Here is a 2,287-nt window from a genome sequence, read left to right as displayed (position 1 = left end):
AACCTTCCCGTAAGGACCCTCCTCATCCTCGCCTTCGAGGCTGGAGCCTTCCTCAGCCCCGCTTTTGGGTCTGGGATCGTCTTCATCCTCACTTTTGGGGTCCAGGACTTCCTTCCGCTTCATTTTTCGGGGTTTGGGATCTTCTTCACTCTCGGTTTTGGGTCTGGAATCTTCCTCATCCTCATTCTTGGGGGTCCAGGACCTTCCTCATCCTCATTTTTGGGGTTTGGGATCTTCAGCCTCGGTTTCAGGGTTCCAGGACCTTCCTCATCCTCGCTCAGGATCTTCCTTATCCTTGGTTTTGGCTCTGGGACCTTCTTCCTGCTCATTTTTTGAGGTCTGGGACCTTCCTCATCCTCCTCATCCTCAGTTTTGGGCTTCCAGGATCTTCTTCGGCCTCGTTTTTGGGTCTGGGACCTTCCTCATCCTCCTTTCGGGGTGTTCAGAATCTTCCTCCTCCCCATTTTGGGGTTCAGGATCTTCTCCAGCCTCGTTTTGGGGTTTGGGACTTTCCTCATCCGTGTTTTTCGGGCTGGGACCTTCCTCATCCTCATTTTTTGGGTTTGGGATCTTCTGCCTCTTTTCAGGCTTCCAGGACCTTCCTCCTCCTCCTTTTGGGGTCTGGAACCTTCTCCTTATCCAGAACCTTCTTCCTCCTTCTCATTTTGGGATCCACGACCTTCCTCCTCCTCCTTACCCCACTCAACCCCTTTTCCCTTTCCCTTCCTGACTCTTCCTCCTTCTCCTCCTCCCAGGATCCAAACCCTTCCTCTTCCTCCTCGTTTTTGGGTCCAGAACCTTCTTCCTCCTCATTTTGGTGTCCAGAACCACCCCCAGGCTCTTCCTCCTCCTCCTCCTCCTCCTCCTCCTCCTCCCAGGATCCAAACCCTTCCTCTTCCTCCACATTTTGGGGTCTGGAACCTTCCTCTTCCTCCTCTTCCTTGTTCCAGGATCCAACCCCTTCCTCTTCCTCCTCCTCCTTTTGATGTCCAGAACCTTCTTCCTCCTCACTTTGGGCTCTGAAACTTCTTCTCTTTCCCTCCTACTTGTCCTCCTCGTCGTCCTCGTCATCATCTTGGTTGTCATCGTCGTCGTCATCATCCTCCTCGTTCTCCTCCTCCTGCTCCTTGTCCTCGTCTTCGTCGTCCTCGTTCTCCTCCTCCTCCTCCTCCTCCTCTGCGTCCTCCTCCTCCTTGTCCTCGTCTTTGTCGTCCTCGTCGTCCTCCTCCTCCTCCTCCTCCTCCTCCTCCTCCGCAGGCCGCGGGGGCCTCTTCTCGCCCGCCATGGGCAACGCCAAGAGCGGGGCGCTGTCCAAGGAGATCCTGGAGGAGCTGAAGATGAGCACGCGCTACACGGAGGAGGAGCTGTGCCGCTGGTACGAGAGCTTCCAGCGCCAGTGCCCCGACGGCCGCATCAGCCGCGCCGAGTTCGAGAAGATCTACGGCACCTTCTTCCCCAACTCGGACCCCAAGGGCTACGCCCGCCACGTCTTCCGCAGCTTCGACACCAACGACGACGGCACCCTGGACTTCCGGGAGTACATCATCGCCCTGCACCTGACCTCGTCCGGGAAAACCCACCTCAAGCTGGAGTGGGCGTTCTCCCTGTTCGACGTGGATCGCAACGGGGAGATCAGCAAGAGCGAGGTGCTGGAGATCATCACGGTGAGTTCGGGAACGCGGGATTCGGGGTTTGGGAATGTGGGGCTGGAGGTCATCACGGTGAGTTGTGGGAATGCGGGGTTTGTGGGATCGTCACGGTGAGTTTGGGAATGCGGGATTTGGGGTTTGGGAATGTGGGGCTGGAGATCATCACGGTGAGTTCGGGAACGCGGGATTCGGGATTCGGGGTTTGGGAATGTGGGGCTGGAGATCATCACGGTGAGTTCGGGAACGCGGGATTCGGGGTTTGGGATCGTCACGGTGAGTTTGGGAATCTGGGATTTGGGGGTTGAGATCGTCACGGTGAGTTCGGGAATTTGGGATTCGGGGTTTGGGATGTGGAGCTGGAGATCATCACAGTGAGGAGATTCAAGATCCCTGGACAGAGGGGACGCATGGCCGGGGGGATCCCATGGAAAAAGGGATCCACAGGAAATGGGATCCATGGAATAATGGGATCCACGGAAAAGGGGATCTACGGAATAGGGGATCCCAGAGAAAAGGGGATCCCATGGAAAAGGGGATCCCTGGCCTGGGGGAATCCCCTGGATCTGGGAATTCCCATCGGGATCTGGGGGAGGGGCTCTGACCCTCCAGCCCCTCCCTGCCCCCCCAGATTTCCCCCC

General features: G+C 57.1%; 1 protein-coding gene across 1 annotated transcript in view; it reads left to right on the top strand.

Annotated features, from left to right (window-relative positions):
* The first annotated feature begins 1,218 nt into the window (after positions 1–1,218).
* The window catches only part of RCVRN (recoverin), a 3,390-nt gene continuing 2,321 nt past the window's right edge, over positions 1,219–2,287 (top strand). The window contains exon 1 of the mRNA XM_008643464.2: positions 1,219–1,664. Within this exon, the coding sequence (XP_008641686.2) occupies positions 1,284–1,664 (381 nt within the window). The 5' untranslated portion in view covers positions 1,219–1,283. The remainder of the gene's footprint in view (positions 1,665–2,287) is intronic.

This window comes from Corvus brachyrhynchos, unplaced genomic scaffold, assembly GCF_000691975.1.
Source record: "Corvus brachyrhynchos isolate BGI_N302 unplaced genomic scaffold, ASM69197v1 scaffold1211, whole genome shotgun sequence".
Lineage (NCBI taxonomy): Eukaryota > Metazoa > Chordata > Aves > Passeriformes > Corvidae > Corvus > Corvus brachyrhynchos.
This window is presented reverse-complemented; position numbering and strand designations above follow the sequence as displayed.